We start from the raw sequence: 25156 nt of genomic DNA on the forward strand, positions 1-25156 counted from the left end.
CCGTTTCTTAAGATTGTTTCATTGTGTTAACTTAGAGATTGAACCAGATTATCTTGGTTTTACAAGAAGGCCTAACGGCATCTCTGCCGATTCTGAACCTATTTGAGAGAGTATTGGTGGTGGCTCTGTGCCGCTTTACCAGGGTCTCTGTCGGTGCTGCCCGTAGAAGGGCAGTGGATAAAACTGGCAGTTGGAAAAATTTCTTGGGGATGAAAAATTGGGTCAATGGACTCTTATCAGGACATAGTTAAGTGCTTACAATGTGCCCAGGCACTGTACTAAGCACTGGGGTGGATACAAGCAAATGGGGTTGGACACAGGCCCTGTCCCTTAAGGGGCTCACCGTTTCCATTCCCATTTCACAGATGAGGGAACTGAGGCACATTGAAGTGACTTGCCCAAAGCCACGCAACAGACAAGTGGCAGAGCTGGGATGAGAACCCATGACCTTTTGACTCCCAGGCCCACGCTCTATCCACTAAACCACGCTGTGTCTGACCCGATTTATCCTGTGTCTTTCCCAGGGTTTAGTACAGTGCCTGGCACATAGTAAGTGCTTAAAAAGTACCGTTAAAAAAAAAAAAAAAATACTCAGACTTTGGACTGGCCAGATAGTGGCTGTCCGACCTGATTTGTGTCTTCCCCCAGGTTTAGTACAGTGCCTGGCACATAGTAAGTGCTTAATAAGTACCGTTAAAAAAAAAAACAATACTCAGACTTTGGACTTGTCAGATAGTGGCTGTCCGACCTGATTTGTGTCTTCCCCCGGGTTTAGTACAGTGTCTGGCACATAGTAAGTGCTTAATAAGTACCGTTAAAAAAAAAAAAACAATACTCAGACTTTGGACTGGCCAGATAGTGGCTGTCCGACCTGATTTGTGTCTTCCCCTGGGTTTAGTACAGTGCCTGGCACATGGTGCATAACAAATACCGTTGAAAAAAAAACCAACACTCAGACTTTGGACTGGCCAGGTAGTGGCTGTTACCTTAAAAATGGTTTGCATGTTCATGATGATGATGGTATTTAAGCGCTTACTATATGCCAAGAAAATCTCTGAAATGTTGGTATTATCTTTAAAGCACTCAATGAGCCCTCGCCCCATCCTACCTCCCCTCAATAATCTGACAGTCCAGCCTGCACGCTCAGCTCCTCTAGCACCAGTTTCCTCACTGTCCCCTGGTCTTTTCTATCCCTCCTCTTGTCCGTGATAGTAAGCGCTTAACAAATGCCGCTATCATTTCATGCGGTTAACAGGCAGAGAAGCCAAGCCCCATGGTCACGCAGCAGACACGTGGCAGAGCCAGCTCCCAGGGCTTCAACGGATGATACCCAAATCCACGTCTTCTCCCGTTCTCCCCCCTTCCAGACTCACATCTCCTGCCTCCAGGACGTCTCCACCTGGATGTCGGCCCGCCACCGAAAACTCAACGTGTCCAAGACTGAGCTCCTCACCTTCCCTCCCAAACCCCGTCCTCTCCCTGACTTTCCCGTCCCTGTGGACGGCACGACCGTCCTTCCCGTCTCCCAGGCCCGCGACCTCGGTGTCATCCTTGACTCTGCTCTCACCCCACACATCCAATCCGTCACCTACGCCTGCCGGTCTCACCTGGGCAACGTGGCCAAGATCCGCCCCTTCCTCTCCATCCGAACTGCTACCACGTTAGTACAGTCACTCATCCTAACCCGACCGGGTTACTGCATCGGCCTCCTTTCTCATCTCCCAACCTCCTGTCCTTCCCCACTTGGGTCTATATTTCACTCCGCTGCCCGGATTATCTTTCTACAGAAAGGCTCCGGGCAGGTCGCTCCCCTCCTCAAAACCCTCCAGTGGTTGCCTATCAACCTTGGCATGAAACAACAACTCCTCACCCTTGGCTTCAAAGCTGTCCATCCCCTTGCCCCCTCCTACCTCACCTCCCTTCTCTCCTCCTCCAGCCCAGCCTGCAGGCTCCGCTCCTCTGCCGCCGCTCGCCTCCTCCCTGGGCCTCGTTCTCCCCCGTCCCGCCGTCGACCCCCGGCCCACGTCCTCCTGCTGTCCTGAAATGCCCTCCCTCCTCCCCTCCGCCAAACTAACTCTCTTCCCCCCTCCAAAGCCCTCCTGAGAGCTCACCTCCTCCAGGAGGCCTTCCCAGACTGAGCCCCCCTTTTCCTCTAGTCCTCCTCCCCTCCCCATTCCCCCAACTCCCTCCCTCTGCTCTTCCCCCTTCCCCTCCCCACAGCACTTGTGTTCATATTATTCTATTCATTTTACTAATGATATGTATATATAATTCTACTTATATTACTTGCCGACTTGTTCATTCCAAGCGCTTAGTACAGTGCTCTGCACATAGTAAGCGCTCAATAAATACTAGTGAATGAATGAATGAACGATTCTACTTATATTGCGGCTATTGATGCCTGCCTTTTTGTTTTGTTGTCTCTCTCCCCCCTTCTAGACTGTGAGCCCGTTGTTGCGTAGGGATTGTCTCTATTTGTTGCCATATTGTACTTCCCGAGCGCTTAGTACAGTGCTCTGCACACAGTAAGCGCTCGATAAATATGATTGAGAAGCAGCGTGGCTCAGTGGAAAGAGTACGGGCTTTGGAGTCAGCGGTCATGCGTTTGAATCCCGGCTCTGCCACTTGGCGGCTGTGTGACTGCGGGCAAGTCACTTCACTTCTCCGTGCCTCAGTTCCCTCATCTGTAAAGTGGGGATGAAGACTGTGAGCCCCCCGTGGGACAACCTGATTCCCCTGTGGCTACCCCAGCGCTTAGAACAGTGCTCTGCACACAGTAAGCGCTTAACAAATACCAACATTAACATTATTATGATTGAATGAAAGAATGAGTAGAACCCAGGTCCTCTGACTCCCAGGCCTTTGCTTTTTCCACTAGATGGTACCGTTTCCCTACACACTTGTCTGCTGTGTGACCTTGGGTAAATCACTTAACTTCTCTGTACCTGTTTCCTCATCTGTTGAAAGGGAATTTGATAACTGCTCTCCCCCTTGGACTATGAACTCCATATGGGGCAGGGGCTTCCTTGTTCTGATTATCCTGTATCCACTCCAGTGCTTGGCCCATAGGAAGAGCATAATACTAAAATTATAGAGAAGTAGCGTGGCTTAGTGGCAAGAGCACGGGCTTTGGAGTCCAGGGTCGTGGGTTCTAATCCCAGCTCCGCCACTTGTCTCCTGTGTGACCTTGGGCAAGTCACTTTAACTTCTCTGTGCCTCAGTTCCCTCATCTGTAAAAATGGAGTTTCATTCATTCAGTAGTATTTATTGAGCGCTTACTATGTGCAGAGCACTGTACTAAGCAGCATGGCTCAGTGGAAAGAGCACGGGCTTTGGAGTCAGAGGTCATGGGTTGGAATCCTGGCTCTGCCACTTGGCAGCTGTGTGACTGTGGGCGAGTCACTTCACTTCTCTGTGCCTCAGTTCCCTCATCTGTAAAATGGGGATTAAGACTGTGAGCCCCACGTGGGACAACCTGATTCCCCTGTGTCTACCCCAGCGCTTAGAACAGTGCTCTGCACATAGTAAGCGCTTAACAAATACCAACATTATTAAGCGCTTGGAATGTGCAAATCGGTAAGACTGAGCCCCACGAGGGACAACCTGATTACCTTGTATCTACCCCAGAGCTTAATACAGTGCTTGGCACATAGTGACTTAACAAATACTTTAATTTGTTTAACAAATACTATTTGTTATTTATTTAAGCAAATACAATTTGTTTAACAAACGCTTAACAAATACCATTATTATTACCACTCAGAAAGAATATGAGGGTGAGAATTAGCCGGGGTTCTTGTCTCCCAAGAGGCTCACAATCTCTAAAGAGAAGGAGGGGGCCTGTGATGGATATTGAGAAAATAAAACAAAGAAACAATCAATGAATCATTTATTGAGCACTTCCTCTGTGCAGAGCACTGTAACTAGCCGTTTGGGAGAGTGCATTATAACAGTGTTGGTTGACACATTCCTTCTTCACAAGGAGTTTATAGCCTGGGGGGGAAACAGACATTAATGTAAATCAATTACAGCTATATACATAAAAATAATAATGGTATTTGATAAGTGCTTAAACACTACTAAGCGCTGGGGTGGATACAAGCAAATCGGGTAGACAAAGTCCCTCTCCCACATGGGGGCTCACAGTCTTAATCCCCATTTGACAGATGAGGGAACTGAGGCACAGAGAATTTAAGTGACTTGCCCCCTAGTCACACAGCTGACAAGTGGCAGAGTCAGGATGAGAACCCACGATCACTGACTCCCAAACCTGTGCTCTTTCCAGAGAACCACGCTGCTTGCCACACAGTAAGCGCTTAACAAATACCATCATTATTATTATTCTGTTTAACCCAGTGCCTAGCACATAATAAGCCCTTCACAAATATTAATAATGACAATAACACCAGTAATTATTAAATGCTTACCATGTGCCATTCATCCATTCGATCGTATTTACTGAGCGCTTCCTGTGTGCAGAGCACTGCACTAAGTGCTTGGATTGTACAATTCGGCAGCAGATAGAGATAATCCTTGCCCAACAACGGGCTCGATTTGGGGTCGATAAGCGAAAACCAAAGCAGACCTAGGCCCTGTCCTTCCTTCATTGATTAATTCAATAGTATTTATTGAGTGCTCACTATGTGCAGAGCACTGTACTAAACGATTGGAATGGACAATTCGGCAACAGATAGAGACAATCCCTGCCCACTGACGGGCTCACAGTCTAATCACCGCCTTGCCTGACATATAGGAAGTGCTTAACAAATACCATTATTATTATTACCATTATTATTTATTATTATTTTGGGATTCGATCCAAGAGGGATGAAGCTCTGCCTTCCTTCCAGCGCTTTCCTTCCCGGTCCCGGGGTTGAGGCCCAGCGGATCCCCTTCCCCTCCCCACAGCACTTGTATTAGTACATCTTTATTGCTCTATTTTATTAACGATGTGCATTTATATATACATTGATATTTTGATGGTCTTCTTTATATTGATGAGGTGTATCTATGATATGATGGTGATCGGTTCTAATCCCCGCTCCACCACTTGTCGGCTGTGTGACCTTGGGCGAGTCGCTTCACTTCTCTGAGCCTCAGTTCCCTCATCAATAAATTGGGGTTGAAGACTGGGAGCCCCACGTGGGACAACCTGATTCCCTTGCATCTCCCCCAGCGCTTAGAGCAGCGCTTGGCACATAGAAAGCGCTTAACCAACACCACCATGATTATTATTATTGTTTCGCTGCCTTTCCCCTTCTCGACTGTGAGCCGGCTGTGGGGCAGGGACTGTCTCTCTCTCGCCCAATTGTACTTTCCAAGCGTTTAGCCCAGTGTTCTGCACAGGGGCAATAAATCCGATGCAGCGCATGCAGGAGGCGGAGGATGGGACTGCGCCGCGGGGGCGCGGCCTCGAGGGGGCGCTCTCTCTCCCTCCGGGCAAGGTGGAGCTCGCGCCTGCGCAGTTGGGGCCTCTCGCCCCCCCCCGGGTCCCGCCCCCTCCATGACGTAATCCCCTAACGCTGGGACGGCCCGGCCTCCGGCGTAGGCCGCGTCTAGGCCGGCCGCCGCCCTGCCGAGCGCTTGGCCCGGCTTCCCCTCGCTCTCCTCAGCCTCCCGCCCGCTCCCCCCTGCTTCCCGCCATCCTCCAAACGCACTGCCTCCCCTCAGCGTCCCGCCATCCCTCCATCGTCCCCTCGGCTTGCCTTCAATTTCCCGTCATCCCCCTCTTCCCCTCGGCTTGCCTTCAATTTCCCGTCATCCCCCTCTTCCCCTCGGCTTGCCTTCATTTTCCCGTCACCCCCCGCTTCCCCTCAGCTTTCCTGCCCCCCCCCTTCCCTCATCCTTCCCGCCCCCCCCTTTCCCTCATCCTTCCCGCCCCCCCTTCTTTCCCTCAGCTTCCCGCCCTCCATCCTCTCTGTGCCTCCCCCCAACCCTCCCTCAGCCTCCCGCCATCGCCTGAGTCTCCCTTCAGGCCCCCCCTCAGCCTCCTCCCATCTTGCCCGCCTCCCCTCAGCTTCCTGCCCCCCCCCCCCCAGCTCTCTGCCAACCCCAACCTCTCTGCTTCCCTTCAGCTCCCCTTCACCCTCCATCTTCCCTGCCTCCCCTCAGCTCTCTGCCATCCCCATCCTCTCTGCCTGCCCTCAGGTCCCCGTCACCCTCCATCCTCTCTGCCTTCCCCTGAGGCTCCCTTCATCCTCCTGCTGCCACCATCATCTCTGGCTCCTTTCAGCCCCCCCCCCCCAAGGTTCCTCCCTTCAGGCCCCCCATCTTTTCTGCCTCCCCTCAGCTCTCTGCCATCCCCATCCTCTGCCTGCCCTCAGCTCCCCATCACCCCCCCATCCTCTCTGCCTCCCCTCAGCTCCCCATCACTCCCCCATCCTCCCTGCCTGTCCTCAGCTCCCCATCACCTCCCCATCCTCTCTACCTCCTGTCAACTCCCCATCACCTCCACATCCTCTCTGGCTCCCCTCAGCTCCCCATCCCCTCCCCATCCTCCCTGCCCTCAGCTCCCCATCCCTCCCATCCTCCCTGCCCTCAGCTCCCCATCCCCTCCCCATCCTCCCTGCCCTCAGCTCCCCATCCCCTCCCCATCCTCCCTGCCCTCAGCTCCCCATCCCCTCCTCATCCTCCCTGCCCCCAGCTGCCCATCCCCTCCCCATCCTCCCTGCCTGTCCTCAGCTCCCCCTCCCCTCCCCATCCTCTCAGGCTGTCCTCCGCTTCCCGCCACCCGCCCTCGCCTGTGACTGCCATCAGTCCCCCCTCCGCTCCCTCCCGTCCTGTCGGCCTCCCCTCCGCTTCGGGCCCTCGCGCGTCGGCCCAACCGGCGCTAGAGAAAGGTGACCGGGATCGGGCCCCATCTCCCCCGGACCGTTGTCTTCCCCCTCCGTCCACCCAACTCTTCCATCGCTCCCGCCATCCACCCAACTCTCCCCCTCCCTCCATCGCTCCCATCTCCTGTCCCGTTCTTCCGCAGGCCTCATTTCCCGTCACCCCCTGGATTTTCCATGGTGGGGGGGTCCCCACCGCCATTCCTTTCCCCCCACTCGCGCGAGGCTCAGCTGTCCACCGTCGGGTGCCCTTTTCCTTCCTCCTTGGAGCATCGCCGCCCCTCCTCAACCCTCCACCTTTGCTTTTCCTCGCCCGGCCGTCCGCAGAGCCGTCTCTAGCCTCGGAGACGGAAGGCGCGCTTGGCTTTCCCGTTTTCATCCTCTCTCCCGTTTTCCCGTTGCAGATAACAAAATGGATGAATTGACCCAAGCCCTGGCCAGCAGCTTCTCGGTGTCCCAGGAGCTGAACAGCACGGCGGCCCCACACCCTCGCCTGGCCCAGTACAAATCCAAGTACAGTTCTCTGGAGCAGGGAGAGAGGCGACGCCAGTTACTCGAGCTCCAGAAATCGTAAGTGACTCCTAGACAAGACTGATCGACCTTCTTAATATGGGGAGGCAACACCGAAGACACTCGGAATGGCCCACTCTCAGCGCCGTCTTCCCAGTTCACTGATATCAGTGATATTCAGTGATGGTATTCAGAGAAGCAGCGTGGCTCAGTGGAAAGAGCACAGGCTTGGGAGCCAGAGGTCATGGATTCGAATCCAGGCTCTGCCACTTGTCAGCTCTGTGGCTGTGGGCCAGTCACTTCATTTTTCTGTGCTTCAATTCCCTCATCTGTAAAAGGGGGATGAAGACTGTGAGTCTCACAGTCTCACCTGGGACAACCTGATTACCCTGTATCTCCCCCAGCGCTTAGAACAGTGCTCTGCACTTAGTAAGCACTTAACTAATAATAATAATAATGTTGGTATTTATTAAGCGCTTACTATGTGCAGAGCACTGTTCTAAGCACTGGGGTACATACAGGGTAATCAGGTTGTCCCACGTGAAGCTCACAGTTAATCCCCATTTTCCAGATGAGGTAATTGAGGCACAGAGAAGTGAAGTGACTTGCCCACAGTCACACAGCTGACAAGTGGCAGAGCTGGGATTCGAACCCATGACCTCTGGCTCCCAAGCTCGGGCTCTTTCCACTGAGCCACGCTGCTTCAATATTATTATTATTATGATGTCAGTGGTATTGAGCTCTCACTCCATGCCCAGCCCCAAGGTGAGAGCTTGTTACGATACAACAGAGTTGGTAGACACGTTCCCTGCCCACAAGGAATGTACAGTTTAGAGGGAAAGGTAGACATTAGTAGGAATGAATAAATTTTGGATACGAACAGGTTATTCATTCATTCAGCAGTATGTATTGAGCGTTTACTATGTGCAGAGCACTGTACTAAGCACTTGGAATGTACAATTTGGCAACAGATAGAGACAATCCCTGCCCAATGACGGGCTCACAGTCTAATCGGGGGAGACTATGGATATGTCCTGACTCTTCCAACTCTTGGGGATTGATGGAGTGAAAGGCGGGACCAGTGTGTGGTTTTTAATAATGATAAGAAGAAGAATAAGAGTAGTAGTGTTGATATTTAAGTGCTTACTATGTGCCAAGCACTATTCTAAGCACCGGGGTAGATGCAAGGTAAACAGGTTGTCTCTCGTGAGACTCACTGTCTTAATCCCCAAGGATCAGATGAGGGAACTGAGGCACAGAGAAGTTAAGTAATAATAATTATAATGATGTTGGTATTTGTAAGCGCTTACTATGTGCCACACACTGTTCTAAGCGCTGGGGGAGACACAAGGTAATCAGGTTGTCCCACGTGGGGCTCATAGTCTTCATCCCCATTTTATAGATGAGGAAACTGAGGCACAGAGAAGTCAAGTGACTTGCCCAAAGTCACAAAGCTGACAAGTGGCGGAGCCGGGATTAGAACCCGCGACCTCTGACTCCCAAGCCCGGGCTTTTTCCACTAAGCCACTCATATTTCAGGGAAAGGTAAATCAATTCCAACAGTGGCATTTACTGAACACTTAGTGTGTGCAGAGCACTGTACTGAGAGCGTGGGAGAATACGGTGGTGTAATAATGTCTGATTCTTGCCCTCAAGAAACATACAAAAACTATCATCATTACCCCGAGTCTTTGACTTAAAACAGATCTGATGATATTCATCATTATCTCATAGAAAGAAATTCCATTGAAGCATGACTTTTTAAAAACATTCCTTTCCATTTCTTCATTCTCTTCAGGATTATCCCCTCCCCTTAAAATAAAAAGACTTCAGATGTATTTATTCTTGGAATAAAAGATTGTGTGTGTGTGTGTGTGTGTGTTTAGCTTGAAATAGTTCATGAAAATCTGGTTATAGTACTTTTGGGGTTGGAAAATTCATGTAAAGGAGATGCTGTTAATAAGCTTCAGGGTAACTTTTTAAGTGATATTTGTTAAGCACTTACTGTGTGTCATGCAATGTATTAAGTGCTGAGCTAGATTTAAAATAATCAAGTTAGACGTCCATAGCGTGGCTCAGTGGAAAGAGCACGGGCTTTGGAGTCAGAGGTCATGGGTTTGAATCCCGGCTCTGCCACTTGTCAGCTGTGTGACTGTGGGCAAGTCACTTAACTTCTCTGTGCCTCAGTTACCTCATCTGTAAAATGGGGATGAAGACTGTGAGCCCCACGTGGGTCGACCTGATTCCCTTGTGTCTACCCCAGCGCTTAGAACAGTGCTCTGCACATAGTAAGTGCTTAACAAATACCAACATTATTATTATTATTACATGGGACTCACAGTCTTAATCCCCATTTTACAGTTGAGATAACTGAGGCACAGAGAAGTGAAGGGACTTGTCCAAGGTCACGTGGGGACTGTAGGGAAGAGTAGCTTTAAAGAACATGTAGATGTCAGATAGGAAGCCAAGTTGCCTTCTTTAGTTTGATGTTTATAAATGAACTGGTGGAAGAATCACATTCCCTGCCCTGGGAAATGAGGAGCCACAAAGTTGGGTTTGGAGCACATTTCTTTTTCCCAGAGCTCTCTGAGCTTTTCTGCTCCTCTCAGGCCTCAGTAAAGCCAGGTTACCGTGGGAGATTCCCACAGAGAGAGGTCGGGCCCAACTTATTCTTTGCATGTGATGCTTGAGGGAACTCAAAGTCATTTCTGAAAACTGCCTGGGAGATTCCCTTTCCTTCTCTGTTTCTATTTAGGAAACTGCAGTTTTAATCTCCCAGAAATTTCTGGAGCTTCCCTTGGGTCCCGGGGTGGTGGGAGGAGGTGAGATTTGTTCCTCAGTAAGGCTCCATCACAGCTGGGACTTAGCTGGATGCCCTTTGCTCCCACTGGAACCCTCGAAGCCGCCTCAGCAGCTGGAACTCCAGAAACAAGAGTCCGAGTCGCTGCTTGTCAGGTGTTTGCGGGTGAGAGGATCTGACCCTCTCTGTGCCTTTTTAAGCAAGCGTCTGGATTACGTGAACCATGCCAGGAGGCTGGCCGAGGACGACTGGTCAGGAATGGACAGCGAGGAGGAGGAGCAGGAGGGAGACAAAAAGGAAGATGAGGAAATGGACATTGATGTCAGCAAGAAGTTACCAAAGCGCTATGCCAACCAGGTGAGTGAGTGGCCACCTCTGCCTCCTGGAGTGTCCTCATGTCTGGTGACCGATGTGACAAATGCATATGATCATGGTTCCTTCTGGGCGCCGTATCTTAGATAAATCATGCAAGGGACAGTTCACTTGGCCAGAAGCAGTGTAGCCAATCAATCCATCAGTTGTATTTAGTGAGCACTTAATGTGTACAGATAAATGCTTGGGAGAGTACAACATAACATAGCGGTAGATATGTTCCCTGCCCACAACGAGTTTGTGGCCTAGAAGGGAAGAAAGACATTAATATAAGTAAATTATTTATATGTACATAAGTGCAATGGGGTTGAATAAAGGGAGCAAATCAGGGTGACGCAGAAGGGAGTGGGAGAAGAGAAAATGAGGGCTTAGGGAAGGCCTCTTGGAGGAGACGTGCTTTTAATAAGGTTTTAGAAAGTGGAAAGAGTGAACATCTGTTGGATATGAAGAGGATGAACATTCCAGGCCAGAGGCAGGATGTGGGCAAGAGGTTGGCGGTGAGATAGATGAGATCAAGGTACAATGAATAGGTTGGCATTAAAGGAACCAAGTGTGCGGGCTGAACTGTAGTAGGAAAGCAGTGAGATAAGGTAGGAGGGAGCAAGGTGAGCGCTTTAAAGCCGGTGGTAAGGAATTTCTGCTTCATGTGGGTGAGCAACCACTAGAGGTTCTTGAGGAGTGGGGAGACATGGTTTTGTAGAAAGTCTATCCGGCCAGCAGAGTGAAGTGTGGACTGGAGTGAGGAGAGACAGGAGGCAGGGAGGTCAGCAAGGAGGCTAATAAAATAATCGGGGCCAGGTAGGATAAGTGCTTGGATTAACATGGTAGCATTTTAGATGGAGAGGAAAGGGAGGATTTCAGCAGTGTTGTGAAGGTTTAACTGACAGGGTTTGGGGACAGATTGAATATGTGAGTCGAACGAGAGAGAGAAATCGAAGTTAACACCGAGATTACAGGTTTGTGAGACGGAGTATGGTGGTGTGGTCTACCACAATGGGGAAGTCAGGAGGAGGACAGGGTTTGAGTGGGAGTAGGAGGAGTTCTGTTTTGGACCTGTTAAATTTGAGGTGTCAGCAGGACACCCAAGTAGATTGTCCCAAAGGCGGGAAGAAATGTGAGACTGCAGAGAAGGAGAGAGATTAGGGCTGGAGATGTAGCTTTGGGAAACATCTCATAGAGATGGTGGTTGAAGCCATGGGAGCGAGTGAGTTCTCCAGGGGAGTGGGTGTAGATAGAAGGGGATCCAGAACTGAACCTCAAGGGAATCCTACAGTTAGTGGTGGGAGGCAGAGGGGGAGCCCGTGAAAGTGACAGAGAATGAGCATTCAGAGAGATAGGAGGAGAAACCAGGAGAGGACGGTGTCAGTGAAGCCGAGGAAAAGGGGGTGGTTGATAGTGTCAGAGGCAGCTGAGAGGTCACAAAGGATTAGGGTGGAGTAGAGACTGTTTGACTTGGCGGGAGGGAGGTCACTGCGGACCTTAGAGAGGGTGGCTTCTGTGGAGCGAAGGGAGAGGAAGCGGAGATGGTGGGTGTAATAATAATGATGGTATTTGTTAAGCGCTTTGTATATGCCAAGCGCTGGTGTAGTTCCAGGGTAATCAGGTTGTCCCACATGAGGCTCACGGTCTTTATCCCCATTTTACAGATGAGGTAACTGAGACACAGAGAAGTTATGTGACTTGCCCACAGTCACCCTGTTGGATTAGAACCCAACAACTCTCTCCAGAAGTTTGGAGAGAAATCTTTCAGGAGGGAGATGAGGCAATAATTGGAGGGAGCCATATAGTCCAGGGAGGGGTTTTTTTTAGGATAGAGGAAACATGAGCATGTTTGAAAGTAGTGGGGAAACAGCCATTGAAGAATGAAGAGTTGAAGGTGGCAGTCAGGGGGTGAAGATGGAAGAGGGCAAGCACTTTGATAAGGTGTGAAGGAATAATGTTGATATTTGTTAAGCGCTTACTATGTGCAGAGCACTGTTCTAAGCACTGGGGTAGACACAGGGGAATCAGGTTGTCCCATGTGGGGCTCACAGTCTTCATCCCCATTTTACAGATGAGGGAACTGAGGCACAGAGAAGTTAAGTGACTTGCCCACAGTCACACAGCTGACAAGTGGCAGAGCTGGGATTTGAACTCATGACCTCTGATTCCAAAGCCCAGGCTCTTTCCACTGAGCCACGCTGCCAGAGGCACAGGGCAAGTCACTTAACTTCTCTGTGCTTCAGTTTCCTCAACTGCAAAATGGGGATTGAATATCTGTTCTTCCTCCTGCATTGATAGTGAGCCCCATGTAGGTCAGGAACTGTGTCTGACCTGATTTATCTTGTGTGTGTCCTAGAGCTTAGTACAGCGGGTGACATACAGTGAGTGCTTAACAAATGCCATACAAACCAATAAGTAAACATTTCAGCCTCAGTTAGTGCTCCCTTAATTGGTTCCATGAAAATAGTGTTAGGTGAAAGAGTGCTAAATTAAATATATGTTGTATTAAATTGATAAAAAAATACAATTAATATTAGCAAAGAACAAGGTAAATATATATCAATCATAAAATACTTTGTAAATAACCAATTAACATCTACACCTAAAAAACATAATTGCCCTCTTCAATAAAATGATGACATTTATTAAGGGCTTACTATGCACCAAACACTGAGAAGGTAGAAGGTAATCCCATAAAACACAATCTCTGCCCTTCTCCTGCAGGGCAGGAGAGCAGGGATTGTTTCTTTGCTTTGCAGGTGATGAAGATGATGGTATCTGTTAAGTGGTAACTGAGTGTCAAGCGCTAGTTCTAAGCACTGAGGTAAATACAAGCTAATCAGGTTGGAGACCCGTTCCTGTCCCATGTGGGGTTCACAGTCTTAATCCCTGTTTTACAGATGAGGAAATTGAGGAGCCGAAAGGTTATGCGACTTGCCCAAGATCCCACAGAAGGCAAGTGGGAGAGCTGGGATTAAAACCTAGGTCTCGGGGCACCTAGCCCCAAACTTTTCTCACTAGGCCACCCAGTCTCAACCAGGCCTTTGAGTTGATGCTTAACTGAATTCAGACATTTCCACACACCTAATTTATTACCAGACTGTAGCTCTTTTGATGGTGGCTACTGGCAGCACCTGACTCTGCTTAGAGCCACCTGATTGCTGCATGTCAGGTCATCGTTCAATCAATAAGTAGCATTTATTGAGCATTTACCGTGAACAGAATACTGTTCTAAGTGCTTGGGAGAATGCAACATTGTAAGTAGACATTATCCCTGCCCTCAAGTAATTTACAGTTTAGTACTGCATCTGTCCCTGTGGCTTCTCAGCAGGGTATCCGAGATTGGCTCTGAAGTCATGATGCACTGAACTCTGAGGAGTAACTAACCTCAATGCAAAGCACAGTGACTGCGATTGTGTGTTGTGAATTGTATGTGCATGTTGTGTGTATGTGTGTGCAGTGTGTACATTTATGCTGCTCACAGCGCATGCACGGAAAAAAAAATGGTGCTCGTGTGACTTGTGCAACCACTCTTAGAAACAGCAGCCTTAAAATTCAGCAGGACCATGACGGAAGAATGTTTCAAGGAGAGTATTAAAATGGGGGATGACTGTATTTTAAAGCTCCTCACCCATCACTGAGATGCTCTGTTGAGAAGCGCTCCTCCGGCCATCCTGAAGGAAGTTCTCCAAAGAAGTTTACTGTCCTTTTTTCCCTGAATGTATTCCAGTGATGACCACGGAGAGAATTTTATACATTTTAGAATTATCCTTTAATGATTGCAGAGGGCTAGGTCTTAGCAGAGGCCCTGCAACCTTTAGTTATATCTCACAGTATCTTAGGGGAGATCATTTGACTGGCAGGGTCGTGTGATCTAAGCTCACTGTGGGCAGAGAACGTTTCTACCAACTTGTTGCACTGTACTCTCCCAAGTGCTTAGTATAGTATTCTCACCCAGTAAATGCTCAATCAATACCACTGATTGATTGACGTCATGGACAGATTGTTGCGACACGGATCAGAAGAAAACTCTCTGCAAAAACCACTCTTAGCTCTCCCAGCCACATAAAAAGTTCTTGTAGTGTTCAGCTCTGCGTATGTCCAGCTTTGTGTATCTACCCCATTAGAGTGCAAACTCCTTGTGGTCAAGGAAACTGTCTTATGCCTCCATTTTACTTTCTAGGGACTTTGAAGAGTACATTGCATTGAATAAATTCCATTACATCTACTACTATATGTACTGCTTTCTCATTTTTTTAATCAAAAATCATTTTGCTGTCAGCAAATGCGGTCTTCTCCCAACCTCTGCCTTTCCATTACCTGGATCTCTTCCCCAGCTGATGCTCTCCGAGTGGCTGATCGACGTCCCTTCAGATCTGGTGGAGAAGTGGATCATGGTCGTGTGTCCCGTTGGAAAACGGGTCCTTGTTGTGGCTTCTCGGGTAAGAATCAGCTTCACTCAGCAGGGGATCATGTGTGTCTCATAGAAAAACCCCCTTCTTCCCACTCACTGAGCACTTTCTGTTGGTTTCCCGATTGGCACAATATCTGCTTTGGTGCTTTTTGTTATAATAATAATAATGATGGTGTGAAGTGAAGCACTGTTCTAAGCGCTGTGGGGGGATACAAGGTGATCAGGTTGTCCCACGTGGGGCTCACAATCTTAATCCCCATTTTACAGATGAGGTAACTGAGGCACAGAGAAGTTAAGTGACTTGCCCAAAGTCACACAACTGACAAGCGGCGGGGCCCGGATTAGAACCCATGACTTTTGCCTCCCAATCCCGTGCTCTTTCCACTGAGCCGCGATGGAGGCTTGAGTGTTGTAACAGTGTCCCAGCATAGGCCTTTGGGTTTGATTTTGTTTGTTATGTTTTTGGGGGGGTTTTGTGGTTGTTTTTTTTTATAGTTTTAAAGTGCTTATTATATGCCAGGCACTGTTTTAAGCACTGGAGTAGATACAAGCTAATAATAATGATGGTATTTCTTATGCACTTACTATGTGCCAAGTCCTGTTCTCAGCACACAGTTCACGTCCCACATGGGGCTCATAGTCTTAATCCCCATTTTGCAGATGAGGTAACTGAGGCACAAAGAAATTAAGTGACTTGCTTAAGGTCACACAGGAGGCAAGTGGCGGAGCTGGGATTAGAACCCAGCTCCTTCTGACTCCTGGGTCCGCGCTCTTTCCACTAGACCACGCTACTTCTCAATTTTTGACCATTTTATTGACTGCTCTTTGGAATAGACAGCCCCACTGCCAAATCCGGGCAGTGGAGGGGAAAGGCGGAAAAGGATAGCAGCAAGAAAATAACCAAGAATTTTGGCTTCTTTCATTATAGGGCTCTACTGCAGCTTACACCAAGAGTGGATATTGCTTCAAAAAATTTGTTTCCCTTCTGCCAGGAGGCAGCAAAGATAGTTCAGGGACAGGCAAAGGTAATAATGCAGTAAATCTTAACATGAATATAATAATAATAATAAAACCCTTCAAAGCCCTATTAAAGTGGCATCTTCTCCAGAGGCCTTCCCTGACTAATTCCTCATTTCCCCTACTCGTTCTCCCTTCTTTGTTGCCTGTTCACTTTGATCTGTACCCTTTAAATACTTGAGATTCACCCCTTTCCTCAGACCCACAGCACTTCTCTGGAATTTATTTTAATATCTGTCTCCCTCTGTAGACTGTAAGCTCCTGATGGCCAGAGTTTGTGTCTGTCAGCTCTGTTGTATCGTACTTTCCCAAGTGCGTGGTACAGTGCTCTACACACAGTAAGCATCCAATAAATGCTTGCTTGATATGAAGACTCTAACAAATGGAATTTATTGAACAATCATTTTGTGCAGAGCACTGTACTAAGCTCTTGGGAGATTAATAGGCAGGGAAAACCCGCACTAAAGCAGGTCGGAGGAGATAATATATGTAGGATATGCAGTTAAGTACGGGACGAGTGGGATTTTAAAGGTGGGAAGAGCTGAGGTTTGTCAGATATGAATTAGGAGGGAAATCCAGGCGGGGAGAGGAAGTAAGGAGAAGGTCGGAGGTGGGAGCTTAGCTTGAGAGGAATGAATGAATGAGTCTATCAATCAGTAGTATTTACTGAGCGCTCACTTTGTGCAGAGCCCTGTAGTAAGCAATGGGACAGTACAATAGTGTTAGTAGACATAATAATAATAATGATATTTTTAAGCACTTACTCTGTGCCAGAAAATGTACTAAACGATGGATCCCTGCCCTTCAAAGGTTTACAGTCTAGTGGAGGAGACAGACAATAAGATATGTAACAGGTAGGGGAGAGCAAACGATTTAAAGTACGCTAGTGCTCCAGGGGACTGGGTCAGGGCAGGCAAGATGCATACTCAAGTTCCTAGCTGATGCAGCGGGGCTGAAGTGGCCGATGAATGATTAATCAGAACAGGCCTCCTGGAAGAGTTGTGATGTGAAGACGGGAAGAACAGTGGTCTGCCCGAGGTGAAGTGGGAAGGGTGGTCCGTGCAGAGGGTGGGGAAGGGCTTGAGCAAGAAAGGAGGAATGAAGTGTGCCAGCTGGAATCTGGAGGGAGAAGAGAATGGATAAAGAAGAGGGAGAGAGTTGATTGAGTACCTTAAAACCCGGAGTCTAGAGTTTCTGTTTGGTGTGGAGAGGGTTAGGCAGTAAGCTCGTTGTGGGCAGGGAATGTTTCTGTTTATTGTCATATTTTTACTCTCCCAAGTGCTTGGTATAGTGTTCTGCTCAGTAAATACCACTGAATGAATGAATTCAAGGCTTCTGTCATTTTTAGAAAAATAATCAGGATGGCATTCTGAAGTATGGAATTACCTCTAAAGTAAGAGTAGCACCTAAGAGGGTGGAGACCCTTCCTTCAGGATTTTCTTAGGGGTCTTCCATCCATAAACTATTTGGTCCTGCCCTTCTTAACCACAGTGGCCACAGTTTGAATACCTCCCTGGGGGAAATGACCATTTGGCATTTTCCAGTGGCAACATTTCTTAAACTGGCCGCATCCGTAGTGGAAGCGAGAAAGGAGTGCTCTTCCCCACCTATTTCAGAGCCTAAACGGTCATGAAGAGTTTCAGTCTCCAAGGCAGGAGAACCCTTTGCCTAAACGCCATCCTGTGCTAAAAGCTTCTTAAAGGCGACGTCCTCACAAAACTTTTGGCCGCTGTTGCAACGGAGAGCTGCAAGATTGTACTTTGAGTTTCGAAAGCTGTTTTGCTGAATTCATTGCATTTTTCTCCCTAGACTTCACCATCCTGGATTGCATCTACAGCGAAGTGAACCAAACCTACTACGTTCTGGATGTGATGTGCTGGAGGGGACACCCCATCTATGACTGCCAGGTAGGGATCTTCTGCCTCGGTCCCCTTCTCATCTACGGGGTTCCTTCCTGGAGAGAGTCCCTGTTACCGCCTATGTGACCTGCTCCTGAGTTTGTGTGGGATGCGGCGTATCGAAACCACGATCCAATGCTTCTTCCGCCTCAGTCTTTGTTTTGTTACCTGGCTCTGACGTAACTCTGTAGGGAAAAAAATGAAGTATGAGAGGAAACATAGGAATCGTGAGACGAGGTTCAAAGTGAAGCTTTCTGAGAGCAGCTCCGGTATTCTCCTCTCTAGGAAGACAGAGTCCGGCAGGGAGGGGAGAATTCCTGGCAAAGGAGGAGGCTGCATGGTGTAGTGGATAGAGCACGGGCCTGGGAGTCAGAAGTTCACACGCTGTAATTCCAGCTCCACCACTAATCTGCTTTGTGACCTTGGGCAAGTCACTTGGCTTCTCTGTGCCTCAAGTTACCTCATCTGGAAAATGGGGATTGAGACTGTGAGCTCCATGTTGTGCAGGGACTGTGTCCAAACTTATTTGCTTATATCCACCCCAGCACTTAATATAGTAGCTGGCGCATAGAAAGCGCTTAACAAATACCACCACTGATATTATTTTTACTCCTATTAATTATTATCATCCGTCTGGGACCATTAATAAAGTTTTCCTGAGCACCAAGAGTAAAGAAAAACCTAATTTACTGATCATCGTGCCTTAAGATATGTTCACTTCTAGGGACCATTTGCCTGACTTTGTCTCAGGGACAGAACAATCAGTTGTATTTTTTGAGCACATACTTTACTTAGTGCTTTATATTGTACATATTGGGAGAGTATAATATAACAGAATTGGTAGAAATGTGTCCTGCCTACAGAGAGCTTAAATACTTCCTAGAGGGGGAGACAAATATGAATATAAACAAATAAATTACAGATATGTACTTAAGTTGTGGGGCCAAGGGATGGGTGAATAAAGGGAGCAAATCCAAGTAAAAGGGTGAAGCAGAAGGGAATGGGAGAAGAGGAAATGTGGGCTTAGGGAAGGCCTCTTGGAGGAGATGTGCTTTTAATAAGCCTTTGAAGAAGGGGAGAGTGATTGTTGGTAATGAAGAGCGAGGGTGCTCCAGGTCAGAGGCAGGTGTGAGCTAGAGTTGGGTGGAGAGATAGAGGAGATTGAAGTACACTGAGTAGGTTGGCAGGGACACTGAAGCAGAGAATAATAAAGATTCATTCATTCATTCATTCAATAGTATTTATTGAGCGCTTACTATGTGCAGAGCACTGTACTAAGCGCTTGGGATGAACAAGTCGGCAACAGATAGAGACAGTCCCTGCCGTTTGACGGGCTTACAGTCTAATCGGGGGAGACGGACAGACAAGAACAATGGCAATAAATAGAGTCAAGGGGAAGAACATCTCGTAAAAACAATGGCAACTAAATAGAATCAAGGCGATGTACAATTCATTAACAAAATAAATAGGGTAACGAAAAATATATACAGTTGAGCGGACGAGTACAGTGCTGTGGGGGATGGGAAGGGAGAGGTGGAGGAGCAGAGGATGATGTAGGTCAAAACCAAATCTCAGAAAGGGGGAGAGATGGGGATACCCAGAAAAAGTCAAATGGGAAGAAAGAAGAATAGATTCAATAACAGAGGAACAGAGATAGGGAATAGAGGCAGAGACACAGACAGGCAGATGCATCAATCAGTAATATTTGTATTGGGGTATGGTACTTTCCCAAGTGCTCTGCACATGGTAAGTGCTCTATAAATACAAATGAATAAATGAATAGTATTTGAGTGCCCACTGTATGCACTTGGGATGGTACAGTGGTATTAGTAGACATGATCCCTGTCCTCCAAAATATTGCAGACTACCAGGAAAGACAGACACTAACTTGTTTGATAGGAGGAAGTGATAAGGTCTAAAGAGATGTACATCGGGAGTTGGAGGGCGGTGAGAGTACTGAAATGCTTAGATGGCAATCGGGGGAGGGGAGCAACAGATAGAGGCAGGAACAGACAAAAACAGGCAGATTCAGAGAAGGACTGAGGCACAGACGGGCATTGTAACACAGATAGGGAAACAAAGGAAGGCCAGGAGACCCAAACAGGAAGACACCGAGCCACCAAGGCAGATCACGAGAGGGATTTGAGACACCACGTGGTTTGGTAGCAGTGTGTGTCTTGTTGGGTGGGTAAAAGGCAGGAGGGATAAAGGTCAGGTAAGGAGACATTGCCCTCATTTTAAAAGTCACGAAGAACATGCATTAAGTTCTTGCACTGCGCTGCGCCATGAACAGAATACATGGACGCTGATTCCAACACCGTCCCCGACCCGGGAGGGACTGACCATCTGTAGGAGACAGGAAAAAATAAAAAAAACTGGTCCGAGACCGTGCACGCATTACACGTGTCAGCTAGTCGTATGAAGTGACAAACTCGGCAGAATCAAAGCCATTCACAAGATTGGCATCCTGTAGGGAAACTCAGATCAGTTGGGTGAGTGTGTGGAGCGGGTTGCGGACTGCCCTTCCTAAGGTCAGTGAGTTATAGATCAACTCCATTTTATTCTCTTTTTTTCCCCCTTTCCAGACAGATGTCCGATTTTATTGGATGCACACTAAGCTGCTAGAAGAGGGACTGGGAGAAAAAAGCAAGCACAATCCGGTAAGTTGTTCATATCTAGAGCTCAATTTTTTGGAAATCTAATCTATTTCAGTGAGGAGCTTAACTTCTCCGTGTTGCTGCTTAACAATATTTAATATGTGCATTAGCTCTTTGCAATTTTCAGACTGTTTTGCAGTCACTAATTAAGCCTTGAAAACGATCGTGGCTTAGATGCCTAGACGGGTTTCCCCGGCCGACAAGGCAATTGATCCACTGGGGGAAGTGGTGGGGGAAAATCTGGATCGTTGGCTGCATCTGTGACTCAGGAGAACCAGCGGCTTTGAAAAGCCTCAGGGGTCAGGGAGGGTGGGCGGAAGGGTCCCTCCAGCCTGGAAGGGAGGGGTGAGAAGGAGAAGAGAGTGGGGAGAGGGAAAGGACAGGGAAGAGAGTCAGCAGCAATTGCAGTTAGGCTAGAGAGAGAACCCATTTCTTCCAGTGAGATTTTACCAAGTCAGGAGACAGGGCCTTAGCAAGCAGATCCACGGAGCTGAGGAAGAGGAAAGAAAGCCCAGCGTCATACCGCCCATTCCTGTTCTGCGGTTGCTAGGTCAGGCTGGGTCCCTTTGTGGCTCTCGTGAAAGGCTGGAACAAAAGAGGGATTACCCCTTGCATCGCTCCAGTTACTCTGTCCTTTCTCTTCTAGTTCAGATTCGTGGGCCTGAAGAATTTCCCATGTACCCCTGAAAGCTTATGCAAAGTCCTATCCACGGACTTCCCTTTTCAGGTAAGACCCGTCTGGCGTCGACGAGCCCAAGCGTCGGGAGAACTGAAGTGGCTTGTAACCACTCCAGCGCTTAGTAGAGTGCCTGGCACATAGTAAGCGCTTAACAAATATCACAATTATTATTATCCCTATAATATATCCCTATCCTATAATTATTATTAGCCCTTGACAAACCCAACTAGCATTTCTTGTAAATCAGAGCTGCCCTTTCCACCTGTTTTAACGAGACACAACTTTTCCGGGCTGTCCTGCAGTTTTCCTTCCTTGTTGGTTGCCCGCCTGTCATTCTTGGGTTCATAGTGTTCCACATGGTTCAGAGCTAATGGTGCAATGTGTTTTTTCAGGGTGATTACCCTGGGTGGTGATCAGTGGGGAAAGGTGTGTGATAGGACATAATTGAAATGTTTCCTCTTGGTGTGGAAGCCTTGGTGAGGATGCACTTTGATCCATAGGGGTGATTGGTTTTTCAGTCAGCTGTCCCCTTATGGTAGTCGGGCTTCTTGAAACTTTTAATCTCCTGTACTGCCCATGTTCGGCAGATTCCTCTTCATTTCTCTCTCTGTCTCTCTCTCTAGGTGGATGGGCTCCTTTTCTACCACAGGGCCAAACACTATAGCCCCGGGTGCACCCCCCTGGTAGGTTGGCTGCGCCCCAACATGGTGTCGGATGTGCTGGGCATAGCGGTGTCCATAGGCCGCTGGTGCTAGAAGCAAGTGGATGCTCCAGTTCCCTCGGTAGGAGCTCCAGAAGCCAGCCGCTGACCACAACTCGCCCCAGCCCTGGGCCCCGCACCGGAATTGGCCGCAGCGGTGGGTGGACTACACCCGCGAGAGCCAGTTGAGCCAGGCCTCGTGGGGACAGACTCCCCCGCTCGCTCTCCGGATCCATCACGGGTACGGGCCCTGTCCCGAACTGCCGGATTACCGGCGAGCCCCGGGGTCGGTCCACCGAGAGCTCCTGCTTCCTGCTGCCAGGAAACCAACCGTGCAACCTCGTCCTTCTGCCACCCGAGACGGGACCACCCGAAGGCAGCTGTCATCTCCGGGGTCGGGGGGGGGGTCCCCGCCCCAGAGAGGCCGTCGGTTGCCAGGGACCTGGCCGAGCTCGTCACCTGCAGAGCGAAGGACTCCATCACTGGAGATTCCTGGCCACGTCATGAACTACAAAACGGGGCGGACGGTTTCAACCCGAGTTCCTAAATTTCCACTGTGGACTTGGGTCTTCATTCCAGATGTGGGCAGAGGCTAACAATAACTGGAGCACCACCGGTGATGGGGCGCTCCCGGGTTTCCAGTTCGAGCAGCCAGCCGGTCTTTATTGAAGAGCGTCCCGGGGGCTGAGCTTACACCTAACCCCTGGGGTCGTTTAAGCCTTGGTCTTTGCCCTCAAGAAGTTTACAGTCGAATTGAGTAGACGAGTCAGTAGCCTAAAGGAGCATAAATTTGAGCTGAGAAGAAGGCGACGACTCCCATTGGCATGTCGAACATTTTTAGAACGTGTAGCAGCCGTGATTGTAGAAGGACAGTTAGATGTGGGGGTTTTTTTTGACTTAGTAAGTCAGGACTGTTCTTAGGAAAAAAAATTGTAAAATTGCGTTACTCGTTCGCTCCAATCTTTTAAAGGTGAAATGGCCTTCTCTGTCTTTATATCAGGAAAGAGTCTGTACTGTTTGGTCTCAGTTGGTTTTTTTGTTTTTTTTAGCACTTTTCTTTAATTGTAATAAGAGATGGATAAAGTTGACTTGTTAAAAATAGGAGCAGTGTATATTTGGAGACTCCCTGTGAAGTGATGGTGACAGAAAAATGCTGAAGTTCCTTGCGGAGTCGTCAAAATAGATGACGCCTACCTTGTAGGCTGCCCACCTACTGACTTATTGCAGTGATTTTCAAATGAGTCACAGTAAGAACCCCGACCTTCAGTTTCTGCACACCCAGATAGCGGGGTTATTTTAGACATGCAGAACTTGAGCATTAAAACGGGATTAGGGTTAAGTGTCACGTAACTACTTCTCACTTGGCCTGGAACCACGGGCCACTGGAGGTCAGCAACTGACCTAAAGAGAACCTGTCGGTTCATTCATTCAATCGTATTTACTGAGCGCTTGCTGTATACTAAGCGCTTGGAAAGCGACAAAGAGAGACAATCCCTGCCCAAGCAGACTCATGGCCTAGAAGCGGGGAGACAGATCTCAAAGCAGGTTAATAGGCATCGATAGCATCGATATAAATAAATAGAATTACAGATATATACATAAATAGAATTATAGATATACACATCAAAACAAGTAAACAGGCATTAATATAAATAAATAGAATTATAGATATATACATAAATAGAATTATAGATATATACATAAATAGAATTATAGATATATATACACATCAAAACAAGTAAACAGGCATTAATATAAATAAATAGAATTATAGTTCAGTGCTCCTGCAGGAGAAGCAGTGTGGTCTACTCCAGCGCTTAGAACAGTGCTCTGCACATAGTAAGTGCTTAACAAATACCAACATTATTATTATTATTATTAGGAGAAAGCCCAAGTCTCCTGGCTTTTTCCGCTAGGTCACGTTTTTCCGCCGTTACCACACACTGAAGAAAGGCTAGGGAAGGAGAATCAGGCAGAGGCCTATTACCCATTCCTAGCTTGGGCAGTGGCTAGCGAGTGGAAGGCGATCTGCTACAAATCCAAACTCACCCGTGCCGGGCAGGAGCGGCACGGGAGAGAGTCAAGGGCGGAGACTCGAATTTACTGCGCGGAAGGCGGCAATGGTAAACCACTTTGCTATTTTTAGCAAGAAAACTCTCTGGATCCACGACCAGAACAATTGCAGATGGAGGTGGGGCGTTCTGGGAGAGAGATGTCCGTGGTGTCGCTCTGGGTCGGAAACCACCCGGCTGCCTAAAGCCAGACAAGAGAGCAGGTAGCAAACCAGCTGCTAACTGGAACCAACAAGCTGGGAACATGGTCATTATGCAGAGAGTGGGCTACGAGGAACTTGAGGAGCCTAATTCGGGACAAGAGTAGCCTAATAAAAGCAAAATAATAATAATGATGGCATTTGATAAGCACTTACTACTACTAATAATAATGACACTTGTTAAGCACTTACTACTACTAATAATGATGGCATTTGTTAAGCACTTACTACTACTACTACTAATAATGATGACACTTGTTAAGCACTTACTATTGCTACTATTCATTCAATAGTATTTATTGAGCGCTTTCTATGTGCAGAGCACTGTACTAAGCGCTTGGAATGAACAAGTCGGCAACAGATAGAGACAGTCCCTGCTGTTTGACGGGCTTACAGTCTAATCTACTACTAATAATGATGGCATTTAAGCACTTACTACTACTACTAATGATGACATTTGTTAAGCGCTTACTATGTGCAAAGCACTGTTCTAAGCGGTGGGGGGGGATACAAGATGATCGGGTTGCCCCACGTGGGGCTCACAGTCTTCATCCCATTTTACAGATGAGGTAACTGAGGCACAGACAAGTTAAGTGACTTGCCCAAAGTCACACAGCTGACAAGAGGTGGAGCTGCGATTAGAACCCATGATCTCTTGACTCCCCAGCCCGTGGTCTTTCCATTGAGCCACGCTGCTTCAATCTATATATCTACCCCAGCGCTTGGAACAGTGCTTGGCACATTGTAAGTGCTTTAACATTCAAGCGCTTAGTCCATTCATTCAATCGTATTAATTGAGCACTTACTGGGTGCAGAGCATAAGGATTGTCTCTATTGCCAAATTGTGCCTTCCCGGGGCTTAGTACAGTGCTCTGCCCCCAGTATAAATAATGTTGGTATTGGTTAAGCGCTTACTATGCGCAGAGCACTGTTCTAAGCGCTGGGGGAGATACAGGGTCATCAGGTCATCCCACGTGAGGCTCACAGTCTTCATCCCCATTTTACAGATGAGGGAACTGAGGCCC

The 25156-nt window shown here is 48.1% G+C and overlaps 1 protein-coding gene across 1 annotated transcript; it reads left to right on the forward strand.

The window, feature by feature from the left end:
- Positions 1-6666: 6666 nt before the first annotated feature.
- On the forward strand, positions 6667-22971 carry LOC100086972 (snurportin-1). Its single transcript, XM_029066641.2, has 9 exons — positions 6667-6839; positions 7235-7400; positions 10341-10497; positions 14832-14936; positions 15837-15933; positions 17735-17832; positions 20409-20483; positions 21127-21207; positions 21783-22971. Exons 2-9 carry the CDS (start codon positions 7243-7245, stop codon positions 21912-21914), a joined length of 903 nt encoding a protein of 300 aa, XP_028922474.1. The 5' UTR covers positions 6667-6839; positions 7235-7242; the 3' UTR covers positions 21915-22971.
- The last annotated feature ends 2185 nt before the right edge of the window (positions 22972-25156 follow it).

This window comes from Ornithorhynchus anatinus, chromosome 5 (assembly GCF_004115215.2).
Source record: "Ornithorhynchus anatinus isolate Pmale09 chromosome 5, mOrnAna1.pri.v4, whole genome shotgun sequence".
In the NCBI taxonomy this organism is placed as follows: Eukaryota; Metazoa; Chordata; class Mammalia; order Monotremata; family Ornithorhynchidae; genus Ornithorhynchus; species Ornithorhynchus anatinus.